Genomic DNA, 19,268 nt, shown 5'->3' with positions numbered 1-19,268 from the left:
TATTTTATATTTTATAGTTTATGTTTTAGAACTTAGATTTTATTTTTATCCACAGCTCTGTTGTGTTTTTATCGTCTTATTCGCTTGGCATGTTGATCTGTAGCTGTCCTACTCTCTTTCTTGTTCTCTTTCTCTTTCTTTTTTGATTTCTGTTAGGATTGTAATAATTTTTATACAAAAACAGTTGATACGAAACACGAGTGTAACATTTGAAGCTGTATTGTGAATTCCTATGGGGATGAAGAATTCTAATCTGGAACTCAGTTCTAAAATTGAGACTGACGTATCATACAACGATCGGTATCTCTACTTTGAGTTTCGATATGAATAAAGCTATCAATAACAAGTTTAAGTGTCAATGTTATCGTGAGGAGGAGCTTAGGGAAATAGAATTTGAAATAAAAGAATGAATCAATAGACCCATAAGTCTAGAAATTCAATTGACACACTGTGTACAGAGTATTTCGTATGATAATTTGGGACATCAATTAATGGATTCTCGAAGATGAAGCGACACCTCAGAATGCGTTGTTTATTCGACCAGTCCTTAGATGCATCGTTTTTATAGTTTTTTTTTCATATAGAATCACATCAATTTTTTATATAACTTTCCCCAAAAGGCTACGTTTTCGTAGAATACTGAAATATCATAAATTTCAAGAAAATCATATTTTCATTTTGGTGAGTCCTACATCCAGTGCTGAAAATATTCACGCTCACGACGTTCAAATTCGACGAATTTCTGACTTCCTTATATTGATAACCTACTGCCCAAGCGAGAGTCGATAAATATGAAACAACACTATCAATGAACCCCAGTGGAATGAACATCAACATCAGCTTGCCATGAGGTTCATTTTTCATTTGCATCTTCCTTTTCGTCATGGTATTCGCAAGGTCAAAAATAAAGATCATTGCGTGTTAGTGAAAATCAAAGCATAAAATTCAGCGTCACCAATTGAGAGTGAAATCGATTAATGGTAAAGGATGGCAATTCATCGCACAAAATTCTTGTTTTTGGCGACTTCGGCAATGGAATGTATAGAAAAACTCTAGCTACGTTTTATGAATCTACTCACGATTGCCCGGAAATGGCATACACCACCATTTATATGTACAATGGGTGACACGTTTTCAATAAAAATTCACTGCAAGCGATGAAGATCAACTTAATGTTCGTGATAATCACCTGAAATTATTGACAGCAATGAAAGTGCCTGAATGCAAGCTTTTCGAAATTCGTTCATGCTGTTTTCGTTCAATATACCAGACAAAGTTCACGCTTCTCGACTCTTGTGTTACTCATTATGACAGATGTGGTGTTGAGTTTCAACAGAAAAGAACTCAGCCGATACTGGGAAAAATCTAATTCCTTCATTTGTGAATAAATTTTGATAATTTATGGCACTGCCTACATCACACCACTATACGTCAATGATTTTAATTGATATTTTTTTAAATGTTTTTAGAAAATTTGTTCAAATAAACAATGTTTCACGTTTATTTGAACAAATTTTCTAAAAACATTTTAAAAAATATCAACAGGTTTTCGATATATACATTTTTTAAATAAAATTCAATAAAAAGATTTTTGAGCGGTGTATTCAAAGTTGTTTTTCCTGAATAGCTTCCTGATGAACATTGCGAACATTGATTTCGGAGGCGACCGGAACGACGTTCGATTAATTTTTTGAAGAAAGGTTTGTAACTTGAACACCCCCAAATGATAAAATGAAAAGTGCCATACAATGTGACGGAATACACTGGGGTTCAATATCTCAATGTTTCATATGCGCACACGTTCCTGTCGCTCACAACTAAACAGCAGCACGGCTACAACGCGAGGGGGTGAATTCCGAGTTGGTAACCAGATTCTGTAGCTGCTGCTGCTACAGTTTTACTTGTTCGCCGCGAAATCCCCACACACAAATCTATTTGACGTTGAACAACTCATCCATACTCGGCTAGAGAGCCGCCTCCTCCTCGCAGCCCTTTATAACTGACAGAAATTGTTCCTTCAAGCGCAAGTGCCTGCGAAGAATAATTGACTCGTTCGGAACGCAAGCCTGATTATAACAATGCACATTAAATAGTTTAATAGATAATAGATTAAGATAAATAATGCCTCTTAGTATAATGGCCCAAAGACGTCATTATCGTCATCATTATACACACGATTGCTATTAGGCGGCGGACTGAGCGGAGAGTGATTCAGACGTAAGCATCGTTAATAATTAAGCTCGCTGTGTTCGAAGAAGCTGCTGCTGCAGATGACAGACCTTTGTGTTACACAATTCCATTATTCCTGTTTAAGTTTGATGTGCTTTGCGGTCTGGATAAACGACGACTTCAAACGCATCGATGACAGCCATATATACAGAAGAGGTGGAATTCGATGATGGAAAGCGGACTTCACATTAATTACGCTCATTGCATCCAAAGCGATGACAAACGATATGGTGCGTGGACAAAACTCATTACATTAGCCGAACGGGCTTCAATTGTCTCAAATAGGCCCGGGGTAATTTTTGTTATACAGTTACAAGCCCTACACGGCGCTCAAAGGGAGCAGACCGACAAAGCGTACGAAGAGAAATTGCGAAGTAAGAAAAATTCAACGACAACAAATTGATTGACTGAATTCTGTCCAGGAAAACTAAATTTTAAGGTGTCCATATTGAATTTTTTTTGTGATTTCAAGAGTTTGCTTTTGAAGTTTATGAGCTATTGAAACAAGTTTCTGGGTCAATAAGTAACAATCATCCCTCGTACACATTTAAACTTCTGAAAGACGCCACTTTTAACCAGAAAACACTGCTTAGGCATTTCAAATGGTCTTACTCGAGGCCGAAAGTTTAATTCAGTTTTCCAAATTGGCCTTCTTTAAACACTGGAGTAAAATGAACAAGAAAAGTTCAAACCCTTTATGATTATAAAAATCATAAGTCTACGAACATACTCCTGAATTCACACGAGCTCGCCCCGGTAAAATAATTATAAAAATTAATTCGCTTTAAAATACTTAGGATGTTATTTTAGAATACATTGAAAGTTTTTAAATAAACTCTTTAGCAATATGTTCTGATGGCCCTGAAAAGAACCGATGATTTAGCATAGTTTTGTTGAAGCAACTGAAAATCATTTGTTTCTTGTCGTCTCGAGAATATTATACGAGACTCGTGTCTCTATTCCCAGTATGGATCTCTTCTTCTGGACAACCGTTTCAGCCACATGTAAATGCCTCACTGCGTGCAAATTCTTAATGTATTATATGGCGAAATATTTTGTACGACCGATTCCCAAGCAGATACCCATATTTAGAGAATTTCGCAGTGGTTTGTTTCCAATATTTCTTTTTAGTTTTCAATAAAGTCCAGATTTTGCTTCAAATTCTGTTATAGTCTCCGTGTGAACCTACTCCTTAGGTATCATCTAGTTCGTGTATACAACTTTTATGTACCGAAAAAAATGGGTGGGTTATATCTATGATATAACCGCAAGGTTGACGTGGGACTACCTTAGCTTATCAATCATTTGTTTGTATTGATTAAATTTTTGATTAAATGAAACAATTTCCGAATTCAATTAAACTCAATATATTTGCTTTGTGAGTAAAAAGATTGCATAATGTTTGATCTCACATGCATTGTGATAGATTATGTTCTTCGTTCCAAGTAAATTCAATGACAGTCCTTTTACGTTTGGTATGATGATATCTTGGTTTTGAAGTTAGACAAACACATTCCAGTCGGAACAAAAATGCTCCCGACTTGCATGTATTTGCAATGCTAATTTCCCGACGCTGCATGGATTTGAAGTCTGTGTTAGGGAAACACGTTTTAGTCTGAACAAAAATGCTCTAGACTTACATGTATTTGCAATGCCAATTTCACCACGCTCCTGGGATTTGAAGTCTGTGTTAGGGAAACACATTTCAGTCGGAGCAAATATACCCCCGATTTTCATGTATTTGCAAAGCGGATTCCCCCAGGCACATTGATTTGAAGTCCGTGTTAGGGAAACACAGCTCGGTTGGAACAAAAATACCCCCTACTTGCATGTATATTTGCTAAGTGGATTCCCACAGGTACATTAATTTTAAAGTCTGTGTTCGGAAAACCGTTAATCGGGCCAATCAAAACTAGGCAGTTAGGGCGTTCAGATAACGCTTGACATTTTATAGTTATTCAATTGTTTATCTGATGAAAAATGATATTTTATTAACTGCGATAGAAGCGTAGAAATATTCCGTATCAATTGATGCAAACATCTTTCCTATCCAGTGAGAAATGTTCGAGTAATAAACATTTGGAATCTTTCACTTTTTCCTGTATGTTCTGTGTTTCGGTTTTCATTTTACCCCCCATATGCTCCGGTTAGACGTATTCCCACGTCAAAAGTTACAGTTGACTGTGATTTTCGACTAGAAATAGCGTATACTCATTTTCCGTATCCCTCTTGTGGCGAAGATCAGCAATCAACCAAGGCTTCCGAATCAACCCATCATGTTTGCGAGGAACAAGCGGAACATTAAATAGAATAAGTTTGTTACAAATGTCAAGCAATCATCTATCATCTCAGGTACGGAACGAATTGAGAGAGATTTTGGAAGATCTCTACCGCTTCTACCGTGACTTCAGGACCTAGATGACTTTGTTGGTTGTAACATATAACGGGTGACGGGCGATACTGGTGACTCGGTTGGTTGGAGACTTCCTGCATGATCATGAATGTGCGTCTTGGTGTCGTTGCGGCGAGATGAGTTGTGGACTACACAAGAATGAGAGACTCATCAACACCGTGGTGTCGATAATTCTGAACAATGATTTGACCCACTTGCACTCTGTGACTTTTATTAGTTTCCTGTACTTAAAGATCAGCAGTCAGCAGTCGAGCCATGATTTCGAGAAAAACCAAAGGAATTCTTCAGTGACGGAATGAGAAAAATATATTTCACGTCGGAAGAAATGTATTAGAACGCTAATTTGACAACAATTATTGATATTTGTGCTACTTACTTCGCTTATGTTCACCTATTTCGTGTTTAGTTTGATCCAATAATGAAAAGAGTGACACCAAAACAACGCTTGCAAATTGTGCAGATGTTTTTAGAAAACCGTGGCTCTGTTTTCTAAACTCATCCCTCTCATTGTAAATTTTACGGTCGACATAATGAATTGGCCCAAAACCATGCAATTGACCAAAATTGGACTATTTTGACGTAGGCCTACGAATTTCATTTCTGTACTGGGGCGTTAGCTCAAAGTTTCGAAAAAGAGAGATTACGTTGGAAGTACAAGGTTTTGAACGGTAATGTCTCTTTGTCGACTGAACAAAGTGGTACGATATTCAATTCATTCGAAAGACAAAAGATCTACAAGTGATGCTTATTACTCATTGACCCAAAAGCGTGTTTTACTTGCTGATTAAGTATTCCTCTAGACAACCGAGGTAGCCATATGTCGGAAATCATTTTCAAATAAAAATGGCAAAAAAACTATCTTCCGAATAAAGCTCTATCACCATTTATTTGTGTTTTATTTCGATTTAAAGTTATTTGCATCTAAAAACACTATGTGAAAGATGCTTATGTGGTCCTGTGAACTGCCCCAAATCTGTCTCATTTGGCTTTTTTTAATGGAGACATGCTCCACATCTGGCATGTACACATTCTATATACCGGGAATTTATAATTTTGAATCTTCCCGCTGGACTTTTTCTTTTTTTCTTTTTGAAGTTGGTACTACCGTCAGTGGTCTTAATGTCGATTTTGAGCACAATCTGTCATTTAGTTTTTTTTACAGTGTCATTAAAAACAAGATAACTTTTTTCTGGTTCGCCGATTTTTAATATGGATAATATTATTGATAAAAAATATTGCGAGGAATTTAGTGTGCCGAAGCGTTGACAATATTGCAAAATACATTTGATGACTCAACTATGTCGTGAACACGGGTGTATAAATGGTATAAGACATTCATTCATTTGTCATATTTTGGTTGATGTTTTGGGCAAGACTCGCAGCGCGACTAGTGCCAGAAGAGCCCATTTTTTCAAAAATTTAATCGCAATGAAGTGGCTGAGTATGTGAACGATCTCATGCCCATTCAACGCATAATTATTGACGACGAGACTTGGGTTTACAAAAAAAAAACGTAAAAGTCGATCAAAAGTGATGCTAATGCAGACTGTTTTCTTCGATATTCGTGGTGTTGTCCATTCAGAATTTCTTCCGGAGGGAACAAACGGCCAGTTGAGAGTATTATCTTGTTATGCAGTATTACTTTGGTGTAATGAGGCGTTTGAGATAGAAAATTCATCGCAAACGGTCAGATTTGTGGAATGAATTTTGCACCATGATGATCAGTTCTCGAGTTAGGCAGAAATTTGTGTTTTATTTAAATGGTAGCCCTCCCTTAGGAGTATCCTACCACCATAGAAACATTTATTGCCCCCTAAAATCTCCACATGCTCCATTAGCTTGCTTTGTTCTTGAGTTATGCAGAAATGTGTGTTTCATTTGAATGGCAGCCCCATAAGAACCTCCGGCCCCTAAAACCCCTTCATACAAATATTCATATCGATCGGTTCAGCAATTTCCAAGTACATAAGAATCAGACAGAAAGGAAAGAAGGGCAGGGCGTATAATTGATAAAATACATTTTTATTTTAAATTTGAATTATGTACAAAGCAATACAGTATAAATGGACTATCAATAAATCAATAGATCTGACACTCACTGGATACACCTAACTGGACATCTGTCAAAATTGTGAATGAAAACATAAAAGTTATCTGCGAATAACAGTTTGATGTAAATTTTCAACTGCAGAAAATAAGGTTCTCTTTGCTAACAAGTAATTTTGTGGATATGTTTTGTTACGTGAGTATTGTAGCATTACTTTCTTTCCATTTCATCGAATCAGCGGTAAATTTTCTCATTTTAACTCCAGAAATATTGATGTTAAAAGAATACGCTGGGGTAGCTTTTTACGCGAGTTGTAAATGCCGCGTATAAAAAAAACGCGTCAAAGAAAACCGCGTTAATCTTCAAAATCCGTGTAAAAAACCACATAAATTACAAAATACGCGTAAATTCCAAAGTCTGCGCAAAAATTAACCGCGTGAATTTCAAATTCCGTGTAAAAATCCAACAAACAGTGAATTATTAGTTTAAAATGCAACCCATATTCTAACAAATAATTATTCGAATTTTTTTTTACATGCTACAATCATGATATCTGTTTCCCCTTTCGTTTCTCAGTTACTAATCAGTGAACTCCTTTTGAAAACAAAAACCGCATAAATTTGGAAATTCGCGAAAAAATGCGCGTTTAAATATTCCTAAAAACGCGTAAAAAAATCCTGTCAATGGTGATTTCAGTGTACTAATCAAGTCGTGTAAGAAGGACACTCCACCGAAGGGAAAATATACATTTTGTTTTAAAAACAATTTGAATATCTCCTTTTTTTAACAGATTCCCACTAACTACGTTTGCAAAAGCAGATATTGTTGTGTTTTGACAGTGAATGTCAGATTCGGTTTTTTATGTGTAAACTTGAATTTCCCCTAGATAAAAAGTGTTTCGTTGTCCGGATTGTTCGTTAGAAAATGTGTATTGCTTCAGAAGGGGCATATTTTGAATGCTATAATATAAATTTGGATGGTATATAAAGCATTTTCTTTGAAAACCCAAATTCCTGGAATATATTTGAAATATTTCAACGACTGTTGTCTTCAGAAATATAATATAACTAATAAGTTCGCATTGAAAGTGTGTATAGGCATATTTTCTTGTGTAATGCCGGTTTTAATATGCAGATAACGTTTCATGACATTGAATTTTTTTATTGTTTATCGTTCATTGAACGCTATAATCTTGAACTTCTATGAAAATTCCTCTAAACCGAAGATACTCAGGTTCAGGTTCATGTTTCATTTTCTCAATTTTATTTAACCCACTAACGACATTAAAAGTTGAAAAAAACGAACAGTAAATTTGATAATTTCTCATGTCTTTGGAGAGTAACCTTATGGTAATATTTTTACACCAAATGATAGCCTTATTTATTAGCTAGCATCATTCCCGGAAAATAAAATATCGAAAAAAAAATTATTCTTGAAGATTGGAGTTTCTTTCGCGCCAATAATCAAAATTACGTCAAATGCTCCCGTCGAAAAATAATTTCAACAGTTGCTCGTTAATGGCTTATTTTGCACAAATCTGTCTCATTACCAATTAACAGAATTGTAGAATTGCATAGGATAACAATATGGCGGATACTTTACAATAAAACAAAAGATTTTTACAAAAGATACTTTACAATAATTCAAAAAACATTTGGTATATTTAAGCTGGAGTTGAACCCCAAACAGAACCTTGTTTTTTGACGTTTATGTTATTCTTTAGTTGTTTGGTCGATGATCAATATGTGCGTATCGGTTCCATGCATTTTTTGAAAACGATCGATCAAGACAATTCATTTCATACACATCGGTAGAAAATTAATCATAACCCACCGGGCGGCCGGCTGTCCCAAACTTACCGGAAAGCGCTTGTGGTTATAGCTTCGCTCCGAGCACAGGTTGTAGATTTTGTAGCATCCGGCGTGGTTCTTCTCTAGCATCTTCTGCACGTCCTCGATCTTGTTGCGGTAGATTGACTCCATGTGCTCCGCCGGGTAGCCCATAGCGATAATCCGATCATTAATGTCTGCAAAGAGCGGAAGAAGAATTATAATTATAATAGGTGGAATTAATTATTACTCAGTTTTCACCCACAGCTTCTTTTGCTGTGTATTCATTTCTTTTCTTTTTTTCTACATTTGTCTTCCGAAGGCCGCGAAGATTGTAATCATTGGCATTAAATTTGAATAATTAAAGCGAAGTCAGAGAAAAAAATTATAATTATCAACGCGTATGCGTACGCGAATCATCGGTCCAAAACGGTGCGTTTTGTCCATTTGGAGCCACCCCCTTCCCAAGTGGGGCCTAACGTTGTATGCAAATATGCGCTATGAATAATAAGCTGCGCGATCTGCCGAAGCTGATGAGAGATAGAGCGTGGCTTTCGGATTCACTTTGTAATTTACAATTCAAAATTTCATTACCCGAAGAATCTGGTTGTGTGCATTATGGACATGGACTCCTCCCAACGCGCGAAGCGTTTTATTTCAACGTTGCTTCTTAAAGTCCATATCAAAGCAAAGTGGCATGCGATAATTTTAAAGGTCAGCAATCCCACGAGCCACGTTTGTTTCTTTGAATATTGATGAACACTAGGGTGGTCTAAGCAAACTTCCCCGGCTCGATCTACTTGACGCTACGTGTCGCTGAACAAAACTGGATCCACCCTAGGGCAACTGTTCCGTGTATATAACCCACCGCCTATCAGCTGCGAGCGAATAAGGTACACATTACAGCTGGAACTTGTCATCGCATTTGCTTGATTATAGATTTCTAATGTAAATTAGGGGGCCTGGAAACGGCAGTAGGACTGCTGTTGCTGTTGCTGCGTTAAAATAGAGGTCAACTGTGCGCGCCTTGCAGCCACCACTCAAATAAATATAGTTTCCATGGTTTGCGCCGCGTTCAAAGCTATTGACACTTGATAGCCCGACAGGCAATCGCGGAAGGTTGCAACAAATCATTTACAGTTTGTTAATTTTGCATAGATTAGTTTTTGGGGTGGTAGGCAGCCACGGGGCGCAAACTTGCTGTGTTTATTTCAATAATTGTTCAGAGGGACGGACGCGGACTAGGAGTGCATATTTATTTTTTCTACTGTGTGCTAGATTTGTACTCATCAGAGCTTCATGTCTTTTTGCAGCCAGTCCATGCCAAAACCGATATAGTGGATCTCAGATTTTCGTGAAAGGTGGTAATTTTTGTTCTTTATCACAAAACATTATTTTTTATTTTTTCGTTAGGGTGACCATTTCCATTTCAAGGCGGCTCGAAAAATCAATTATTCCCACATTTTCCTAAAAATGACTTTTTTTTTTAATTCATAACTTTTGAACCACTGAACCGTTTTAGATGATCGACATATCAAATTAAAGCCAATGAGCTAGCCTTTTATTAAAAGATATTGAACCAGCTGATATCGGTTTGAATGGAATGGCTGTATGTCAAGTCATGAAGTACCGTGTTCGATTGATAAATGATGTACGACGTCAGAGATCTCTCGGCCTCCGCGATTAATTTCATTCTATTCAATGTTGTATTTCACTAATTTTTTTCAAAACCATATAATTTAAAAGGAGTATTTTTTCAGTTGAAATTACTTTATTTATCTTCAAAATAATTACCCTCGTGATTTAGAACAATTCTACTCTAAATTAGACAAAAATAGCTGACTTCATAGATACGATCAATTTTAATAGATTTCGAGCTATAGTTAGTTTTATATAATACTAACTGACCCGGCAAACTTCGTCCCGCCCAAAGTTTTTACCCACGTTTTTTACTAAGCGCACGTTCATGGGTCCCATCGCAGAACTGTTCACTGATATTCTAATCTACCCTTTAAAATTATTTTTTGACGTAGGACTACGTCTTTCATTTCTATAGCGGGGTGTAAAATCAAAGTTTCGAAAACGAAAGCGTTACGCCGGAGACCGAGATTTTGAGCGTTAATAGCTCCTAAACAACTGAACGAAATGGTATGATAAACACTTCATTCGAAAGATAAAATGTCTACGCGTTCTATACTTGTTACTTTTTGATCCAAAAACTTGTTTCAATAGTCTTAAAATTGCATTCAAAACAGGCTATTGAAAACACCAATCGGTATATAAGCGAGCGCCGCTCGGAAATCCACTCAGTTCTAATTGAACAGCGATTGGAGCATGTTGTCGCTGTTGTGGTGAAGCTCTTCGTTTATCATGAAAGCGCGGATGAACGGTGTCACCAAGAGCCTGTTTGTGCACCCGAGGCCAGAAGGGAATCCATTAGGAGGAGAGTGATGCCACAAACGGTTCCCCGGGAAGACATCGCTACACACACATACACGCGCGGAATTCTTTCCATTTAGATGCCATTCAGCATCGAGAAAGTTCCGGAAAGATCTAATAATTTCTGGAAAATAATCTACCAATTCCTCTGGGAATTTAAAAATACATTCATGTGAAAGAGTTTATTTTAATGTTTTCTAACCATATAACACAGCGATCAAATACATTTGATTTTGTAATTTTTCAACCAAGTGTAATTAGCAGGAAAGCTTCTGAAGATTATTCTTCCCCATCAGTAGGATATTTCCGTATCTAATATTGTATGCGCACGCAATCGATTATTGCTCAGTCGCCGAAAGTTTCGAGCTCAGAGAGTTCATTCCCCTCTAGTTTGCCTTCCAAATTGCCATCCTAAACCACACCTTCTCTCGATTCAATCACATACAAAAAGCATACTTAAGCGATATTCTGGTGGTGAAACACATTCATTTTCCGTGAGGACATCGACAAGACAACATCGTTGCCTAACGTGTTGGAGAAGGTGGACGGCGAAGGATCGACACATACACGCGCAGAATTCTTTCCGTTTGGATGCCATTCAGCATCGAGAAAGATCCGGAAAATAATCTGCCAGTTCCTCTGGGAATTTAAAAATACATTTATGTGAAAGAGTTTATTTTAATGTTTTCCATCCATGTAACACTGTGACCAAATATTTTTCAATCAAGTACTATTAACAGGTGGTTATCGAGTTAGTATTAACCACTGGTGGGCTTCCAGTATCGAGGAAAATGTAGAAATATCTAATCGTTGCTGGAAAATAATCTGCCAGTTCCCCTTGGAATTGAAAATTATATTCAAGCGAAAGAGTTTATTTTAATGTTTTCTATCCATAAAATATCCATATAAAAAATTGGATGCATAAAACCTTGAGCCTCCAACGCAACGCTCTCGTTTTCGAAGTCCCCCAAATATTCATTTATTCATTCATTCAGAATGGATTTAGATTCAACTTCAAACAAATGATCTCTAAATCAACGATAGTCCTACGTCACCCTTGCGGTTATACCATAGATATAACCCACTTCCTGTTTTACTATAAAATTACAGTACTTTTACCAATACTCGACATTATAATATCTGATTATTTCAGACACAATGCTCGTGCCAGTGCGTTTCATCACATTAAAATCTTTTTCTACTTTCGAACGAAGATCAATTTCGTTACCGCAAACGTCAAATGGGCTAACAATGCTTGTCAATATGTAATTGTAGAACACATGCGAATTGAATTTTTCGAATTTCCCCAGGGAGGGTAGGTATGTCGCACCACCATAGAAACGTTTCGTGCCCCCTATAACCTCCACATGCCAAATATGGCTCATTTTGCTTGATTAGTTCTCGAGTAATGCAGAAATATGTATTTAATTCGTATTGCACGACCCCCCCCCCCCTTCCTAAAGAGAGGGGGGAGGAGCATCTAACCACCGTAAAACATTTAATGCACCCAAAAACCTCGAAATGCCTAATTTGGTTTCATTTGCTCGATTAATTCTTGAGTAATGCAGAAATTTGTGTTTCATTTGTATGGCAGCTCCCCCCTAAAGGGTGTGTCACATCAAATTGCATCACGGAAAAAACGCTGTAGAAATTTAATTTTTAGGAATTATATCTTCAGCTTTCGCTTATAATCAGATAAGAGTGTATAGATCACGTTGACCATGCTTCACTGTCAATTTTTCGTAAATTTGGAAAAATGTCGTCGAACGAAAAAGAGCGTCGTGAATTAATCCTGTGCACTCATTTCGAGAATCCGAAGTTGTCACATCGGGACATCGGTAAGATGCTGGGAATCGTCCAATTCTCGGTCAGCAGAGTACTAAAACGATACTTCGAGAACCTAACCATCGACCGGAAGGTGAAGAACGGCAAAAATGGATGCTCCGTCAGTGAAAAAGATCACAAGCGCGTAGTTAAGCAGTTTAGACGTGATCCGAGAAGTTCGGTCCGGGATGTCGCCAATAAGCTGAATTTGTCAAGTTCATTCGTCCAGCGGACCAAGCAGCAGGAGGGCCTGCGTACATACAAGGTTCAGAAGGCTCCTAACCGCGACAAAAGGCAAAACATGGTGGGGAAGACGCGAGCCCGGAAGCTGTACACCGAAATGCTGACGAAGCCGCATTGCCTGGTAATGGACGACGAAACCTACGTCAAAGCGGACTTTCGTCAGCTGCCGGGCCTGTTGTTCTTCTCCGCAGAGGACAAATTCAGCGTTCCGGAGGAGATTCGCAAGCAGAAACTATCCAAGTTTGCCAAAAAGTACATGGTGTGGCAAGCGATCTGCTCTTGCGGAAAGCGGAGCGCCCCCTTCGTGATGACCGGCACGGTAAACGGGCATGTTTACCTTAAGGAGTGCCTACAGAAGCGCTTACTACCACTATTGAAGCAGCACGAGGGCCCGACCATCTTCTGGCCGGATCTCGCTTCGTGCCACTATTCAAAGGACGTGTTGGAGTGGTACGAAGCCAACGGGGTCACCTTCGTGCCAAAGGAAATGAACCCGCTCAACGCGCCGGAGCTTCGCCCAATAGAGAAATATTGGGCGATTATGAAGCAGGCCCTCCGGAAGAACCCAAAAGTTGTCAAATCGGAGGCAGACTTCAAGAGAAAATGGATTTCTGTTAAAAAAAAACTACAACCTGACGTTGTACAGAACCGAGCGAGGTGCGAGCATACGGGCTTGGGCTCGAAGTATGAATAAAAAGAAAATGCCAAAAGTTGTTTAATAGTTTTTATTTTACTGTTTAAAATTTTCAAAAGGATCGGTCTACTGAGCGAATTTCTACAGCGTTTTTTCCGTGATGCAATTTGATGTGACACACCCTTTAGAGAGGAGCGTGGAGTGTCTAACCAACGTAAAATATTTATTGCACTCTAAAACCTCCACATGCCAAATTTGGTTTCATTTGTTTGATTAATTCTAGAATAATGCAGAAATTTGTGTTTCATTTGTATGGCAGCCCCCCCTTAGAGATGTGAGTGTAGTATCTAACCACTATAGATTTTTTTTTATTTTAGTGACTTTCAACACATTTCGGCTGGCTCGTCACTTTTTACTTCCATTTTTGGAAGAATGTCGGGAGTGAGAATTGAGCTCGTGATCTCTGCGTGAGAGGTATGAATGTTACCACTACGCCAGATTCCCGCTCTGGTCGGGGGATTTTTCGTCAAAGAAATTTCCTTCGTCTTGCACTGTGGTCACGCGTATTCTAGAGCTTGCCCCTTGGAATACATTCAAAGCGTGTTTTGACTAAAGAAATCTCAACTAAGTATTACTAAATGACGCTAGTTAATGCATACGTTGAGACGGCAAAAGTTCCACAGGCACAATTGTAAATTTTCAATGAATATCGATATAGTCAATCTGATATTTTCGGGAAAGTTGATAGTGTTGCTCCTTATCGCGAAATATGAGACCCTTATTTTTTAACCCTTTTTCGAAAAATGACATTTTCACAAAATCAGAACTGTTGAAATACTGGATTATGGATTGGATATTTTCCAACTTTCAAGACAAAATATAAAAAAATATAACACTTTTGGTACCGAGACCATAAAATTATAAAAAAAACAAATTCAATCAATAATTACGAATACTAAATCCAATATTTTTGTATTTGTCATATTTTTTCGATGAATACTAGCTCATTGACTTCAATTTGATGTGACGATCATCTGAATCGGTTCAGTGGTTCAAATTTTTGAAAAAGGTCATTTTTGGAAAAAAAAAAAAAAAAAAGGAAACTATGGATATACCTAAGATACGACCGCATGATTTACGTAGGACTACTGTTGGGTTGGTCATCATTTGAGTATATGAATTAAATTAATGATAAGACCAGTGATTGAATGTAACAAATTACGAATTCAATTACCAGTACAAAAGTACCCGCTCCATGCATATATTTTGCAACGCTGATTTCCCCAGGCTCATTAGTTTTGAAATCTGTGTTAGGGAAACACACAGATTCAAACGATTGTACATCAACCGCTGCGCAATCATAACTGAGTGAATGTCCGAGCGGGCATTCGTTTATATATGAAAAAGTCTAAATGTTTATAACCCTTTTTAGCTGTGAACGGATTTTGAATATTGGTCGAATCAAAAAAATTTCTCATAAAAACCCGATCGATCCACATGAGTGAACCCTCTACAACCTAACCCTGTCTTTGGACGGGCTTCACGGATTTTTTTATAATTATTTAGACATTATTTTAAATGTTCGCCCAAACTAGCACGTCTTCAAAATAATTTCATCTATCATACAAACAAATAGGTTTTATGTTGGCTGGTTTCTGCTATGAGTATTTTATGTCGAAAGTCGGAAATTCGAAATAAAAGAGGAAAAAAATATATTTATATTTCGGTCGCACAATTTAAACGAAGCACAAACACACTTTTTGATCATTTCATTTGTGGAAAAATTGTTCAGTAAGTTTATTTAGATTAGTATTTTACGTTCGTCATCAAGTTTCAAGTTATCAAGTTATGGAAATAATAAAACACAGTTTTTCGGTAAAACCATAACCCGCCTTAAGGCGGTGTTGGATAGTTGAGCGAAAAAATTCCGACTCCTTTTGAAGTGTAACCTACTGAAAATTAAACATTGGATACAGCAGTTTTGCAGAAATTGGATCTATTTTTGTGTTTTTATAGGTTTGTTTTCCAGCACGGTATGGGGACATGACAAAGTAGATCCTGAAGACGACTGTGGGAGCAATGCCCAGAAAATTGAAGAACAACAAAACATACCACTAAAAAGCTGAGATTGCTGATCCGAAGCAAAATCAGCAGACATGCAAATATCCGAAATGCACATCGGAAACACAAGTCATACACCTTAATTGCGACATCAATTTACACCTGCAGTCAAACCAGAAATGTTTTATGTTCTCCATCATAAGGAATAACTATTGCGAGCAGTTCAAAAAAAATATTTTTTTTCGACCAGATACAAAAACCCTCCTTAAGGCGGATTACTGGTTTTGTGATATAAATAAAAAAGCCGCGACTTTAAAACAAATTCGTTGTGTTCTTCGATTTCCTCAACAAAAATATTATCTACTGCAGTTTTTCACGCAAATAAAAAATTGGGTTTTTGAGGGTTAAACGAGAGGCTCGTGCACTCGCAAATTCGGTTTTGCATCATTCCGTCACAGGGGATGGTGAGTGGATTTATTTCGAGAATCGAATGTACAGAATATCATCCAAGTTCAAGTCGCTTTGGCAGGAAGGCAATGCTATATGTTTGTTGGGGCCAAACAGATGGGGTCTACTCTGAAGACTTGGTGAACGATTAAAACTCAACGCTACCAACAATTGATTTATTTATACCGCTCATTACTTGAAGATTATGAAGATTATTGATTCCCTACTGTTGGTGTAAAACAATAACTTTGTTATGAAATATTTTAAATTGTGAACAACCTTTTCCACAATGACCCTGCACGAACACCTGTAATAGTGATAGAGTTTGGTTTTCCGCTAATTTTAATATCTTCTTTTCTCAGCTTCACCACGTCTCAATAAATATTAATTCTCTGACCATCCTCTGCAAGGCCAAACATAGTCTGAGCCCTTCGCAGAACTAGAATCAACATCATTATCATCATCATCCGAGTCAGAGGTGCATGTGGCGACATTGAACGCACCATCAACTCGGGCACACGAATACGCGACGAAACATATGCATCGATTGATTTTACTTGATTTAACAATTTAGCCGCGACAGCATTAGTGTGAAGAAACGGGTACTCCTACGCATCCATCATGCTTGCTTGGGGTACATCCCAAGTGTGTGCGCTCCGGCCAGGTGATAGTAGCCACGACAAATCGTGATACAAATGGTGCTGCAGCGCTACTTTTCGAACCCCGGAGAAGCCGACGGCAATCGGTTCCACATGGAGGCAGGACAACACAGGCGCAACACCCGAATGGAATTTATTGATAAGTATATGTTAATTTATTCAGTATATTAATTTCATATTCCACCTAATGCGCGCGTGTGCGTTTTTGTGTGGATCTTTCTATGCCTTGTCTGATTCGCGGAGCGCCAAACTGAACGGAAAGCGTGCGCGCCGGTAAGTGACTCGGCCGTGAAGATTTATCTGAAGCGAAGCGCCAATTCGGGGAGGAAGGCGGACACCATGTCGATGTACCTCACTGCCTCCCCTCGTCATTTGGTACCTGTTTTTATTAATGTTCACCACTAAGAGGCACGCGCAACACCTCTGCAGCGCCACTTATTTAATTCGATCGATCGATATTTCGTACGTACAGAATAGAGCAATTTAGAGTATTCCGTTTGGGTTGGAGGAATTATGAGTGTTCCACAGCAATTGTGAATTTTTTGACTCAAATGCAACTAACTTTTGAAAAGGGTGTATCGATTTAAATAAGAAAAATCTTTGATAATTTATATCTCAAAAATGTCGTCAAATAGTGTCTTAGAAATAGTTATAGACAGGGTGTCGACTCAAAATTCGAAAAAAAATTCCCTGATATTCCCTGATTTTCAAGTAATTTTTCGGAAAATTCCAGATGTATGCTTGTCATTAAATTCTCTGATAGTACTTTAGCTGTAGTTCCTAATACATTTAGTCAGCTTAAACAATGAAATTTATAAACGCCTGTCGAATTGTATGTGATTTTTAATTGAGTTAAACGACGGCTAAGTAGTGTCGTTAAAAAAATAAAAAAATGGATTTACTAACACAGTTCAATGTTATCTTTTATTATGTTATCAATGTTATTTTGGAGGAGTACAGAATGAGACATTTCTATTTCGATTCGGATTAATTTCATGAAACTGTGACGATATAACGAAATACTTTATTTCGAACTAGTTGAATCAGCTAGCTCAATATTTTTATTGATACTATCCTTCGAACTTGTCGCATAGCACAACCCTCCTACATGTTTTCATAAAAATTCCTTTCACATGTTCTCATAAAAATATTCGCTATTAATGGAAAAGTCTTCTTAACGCTGGGGTTTCTACACGAGAGACAGAAGACCATTATTGGTAAAATGTTCCGTAAACCTGTCCTTTCCAAAGATGGCCCAGTCGTTCATTTTTCGGGTCATAGCGAGGAAACTTATTTATGCTGCTAGCAATTATGTTTCAGTGATAAGTCTAATGAAGCAAACGGAACCAAATTTGGCATATGGAGGTTAAATGAAACACAAACTTCTGCATTACTCGAGAACCAATCAAGCCAAATTTGGGATGTGAGGGTTCTTGTGTACGAGGAATGTTTCTATGATGGTATAACATCCCTTCCTCCTCTGGAAAAAAGATTTATAAAAATAATGCAAATATTTCAACCAAACATATTTCAACCGAATATGACAATTGAAAATTTTCGGAAACTCTGGGAAAATTAAAAAAAAATCAAATCACATGTGTTCTACAATTACATATATATATATATATATATATATATATATATATATATATATATATATATATATATATATATATATATATATATATATATATATATTTATATATATATATATATAGCTGACTATATATATATATATATATATATATATATATTTATATATATATATATATAGCTGACTATATATATATATATATATATATATATATATATATATATATATATATATAGCTGACTATATATATATATATATATATATATGTATATATATATATAAAAATAAAAAAAAATTAAAAAAGACAAATTAGAAATGTTTTTTTCAAATATCTCGAGAGTGGCTGCAATTAGAAGGAGATTGATGAAGATCTTTTTCATTTTAAATCACATCAGGATTCATAATTTGTGGCTAAAAATAATTGTTAACACACAAAAAATCGAAGTTTCGGAAATTCATAAAAAATCGATGCTCCACAAAGTAAATGAATGAAGAGTACTAATTTTTTCTCAGTGTATATTTTTTTCACGTTTTAACATCAATACCCTATAACTGTTTCGAAGACACTATTTCGGTTCGACTCATACTTTTTGAGATATCAATAATCAAAGATTTCTCTTACTAGAATCGATACGCCCTTTTCAAAAGATACACTTGAGTCAAAAAATCCCAATTGCGGTTGGAAACTCCAATTTCCTCCAACCCAAACGGAATACAAACTTTCATTCGAATCAAAAATACATGTTTTTAAGATCTGCATTTCCAGCACGATTTCATTTGAAATTGCTCAATAGGTAAATCGAAGTAGGATAGTAAGGAAAAGGGAAGAAAGGTAAAGGGAGAACACTA

The 19,268-nt window shown here is 36.9% G+C and overlaps 1 protein-coding gene across 8 annotated transcripts in view; it reads right to left on the bottom strand.

Moving 5' to 3' along the window:
• The window catches only part of LOC129779428 (putative uncharacterized protein DDB_G0279653), a 202,902-nt gene that overhangs the window by 76,271 nt on the left and 107,363 nt on the right, over positions 1-19,268 (bottom strand). For all 8 annotated transcript variants that reach the window (XM_055786898.1, XM_055786901.1, XM_055786902.1 and 5 more), the window contains one exon: positions 8,549-8,715. In XM_055786898.1, the coding sequence (XP_055642873.1) occupies positions 8,549-8,715 (167 nt within the window). The remainder of the gene's footprint in view (positions 1-8,548; positions 8,716-19,268) is intronic.

The sequence above is a fragment of the Toxorhynchites rutilus genome, chromosome 3 (genome assembly GCF_029784135.1).
Source record: "Toxorhynchites rutilus septentrionalis strain SRP chromosome 3, ASM2978413v1, whole genome shotgun sequence".
Lineage (NCBI taxonomy): Eukaryota > Metazoa > Arthropoda > Insecta > Diptera > Culicidae > Toxorhynchites > Toxorhynchites rutilus.
The sequence above is the reverse complement of the archived record's forward strand: the minus strand, read 5'-3'. Positions and strand labels throughout refer to the sequence as shown.